This window comes from Amyelois transitella, chromosome 3, assembly GCF_032362555.1.
Source record: "Amyelois transitella isolate CPQ chromosome 3, ilAmyTran1.1, whole genome shotgun sequence".
NCBI lineage: Eukaryota > Metazoa > Arthropoda > Insecta > Lepidoptera > Pyralidae > Amyelois > Amyelois transitella.
In genome coordinates this window covers 12,846,899-12,848,511 of record NC_083506.1, presented here as the reverse complement: position 1 = coordinate 12,848,511, position 1,613 = coordinate 12,846,899, and the positions used below count along the sequence as shown (strand labels likewise).

The following is a 1,613-nucleotide window of genomic DNA, read 5'->3' as shown; positions in this document are numbered from 1 at the left end:
ATCGCATCGTAGAAGTCTTTCGTTCGTATCACTCATAACTTAAAGCTTCAAATCAGTCTTTCACACACACTATTGCTGGAGCCTCTTATTCCTCAATTTGCATATCTATATCGAAGTCCAGATTATTTCCCTCACCATCCTTCGTGACTTCATTCTCCTTGACAACTTTTGTAGTGGATTTGAGTTCTTTCTTCCTTATTTTACCAACGTGTGTAGTGGATTCCATCAAGTGTTGCCACAGCGGAGATTCTGTTGATTTCACTATTTCCTTATCTTCCAATTTTGTATGTTTCTTCGTGATATTGTCTTTCTTTTCTTTTGTAATGTTTTGTTCTTCAGTTGCGCCAACCTCTCCCTTTTCTGTCACTTCATCGTCTGCTTCAGTATCTACTGTAGTTTTTTCAGTACTTGTGCTTTCGAGAGGCACTCGCACTTCAATAGGGACTTCTCTTTCTGGAGGTGGAGGAGGCAGTTTGTGTTTTGGCGCTGACACTGACAAAATTCCCTTTTCACTCAAAACTGCGGTCACCTCTTCAGGCTTACTGCCGGCTGGTAACGCAAACCTTTGCATGAAATGGTTGGTAAGTATTGGTCTTTGAGCATACATCTCTTTGTGCTTCCCTTCCACTATAACATAGTGGTTTTTCACTTTGACTTTCAGCTCGTCCGGTTGGAATTTCCTCACGTTTAGATCGATCTCGTATTTTTTGTCATCCGACTGTATTTGCAGGAGTTCTAAGCCTTCGTCTGCTTCCGCGGCCGCCCTCACCAGCTGACTGAACGGCCATAGGTAGTGGTAGGCTAACGTGTGTGTCAATCCTCGATCCAGAGCTGTCAATAACTGGTCTTCTAACTTCTGTCCCGTGTCCTTACTGTGCGCTGTGGTCACGATTACTAATAGTATCACGTATTTGAGCATTTCTGCGTTTTGTTTTATTGTTGTCGCGCTTTCTCGTCACTTGTTGCTGTTTCGCGTTTAGTTTGTGTTATCTTATGCCGGTGGCGATGGTTCGCTGGCGGTTTTATAGGCTTGGTGAGCGTGGGGCGTTGCTTCGAGAATGTACGCCGGTTTCATTGATGATTGCTGCAACAGGAGCGCTAAACATTTGGTCTCTCGTGTTAACTAGTCTAAAGGAAAATGGAAAGTAAATATCACACTATCTTCTCGTCTCATTCCTTTAAAAAAATTTTTATAACCTTAGCCTAAGCCTACTTCATAATATATGGATACCAACTCACACCTTATTCAAACTCATAATAACATCGTATATTCAACCGTGTGGTTTTTTGGCATTCTACTTGTGAATATTCTAGGTGGTATCTTATAAAGTATGTAAAGTAATACCTATCTACGAGTATATGCTTTATAGTAGATTTTCTGGCAAAGCTTTCAAGATAAAAGAACAAAGCGAAACTGGAAATGCAGTAAGACACGAATTAACTTAATGTAATTTTATGAAATAACCCAAATACAATTGGAGTTAGTTCATTATTTGGAAAATTAATGAGGGATATCTGATTTTAAACATTTGCGTTGCATTGTACTGTTTATAATTAAACGCGCACGTAACGTATCTTTATTTTATCTCGAACGTTTAAGATCATTGTAACTA

At 39.7% G+C, this 1,613-nt stretch overlaps 1 protein-coding gene across 1 annotated transcript; it reads right to left on the bottom strand.

The window, feature by feature from the left end:
* Nucleotides 1-978, bottom strand: LOC106132992 (protein lethal(2)essential for life-like). The gene has a single exon (XM_013332572.2). The coding sequence runs from the start codon at nucleotides 917-919 to the stop codon at nucleotides 86-88; it is 834 nt and encodes a 277-aa protein (XP_013188026.2). The 5' UTR covers nucleotides 920-978; the 3' UTR covers nucleotides 1-85.
* Nucleotides 979-1,613: the final 635 nt, after the last annotated feature.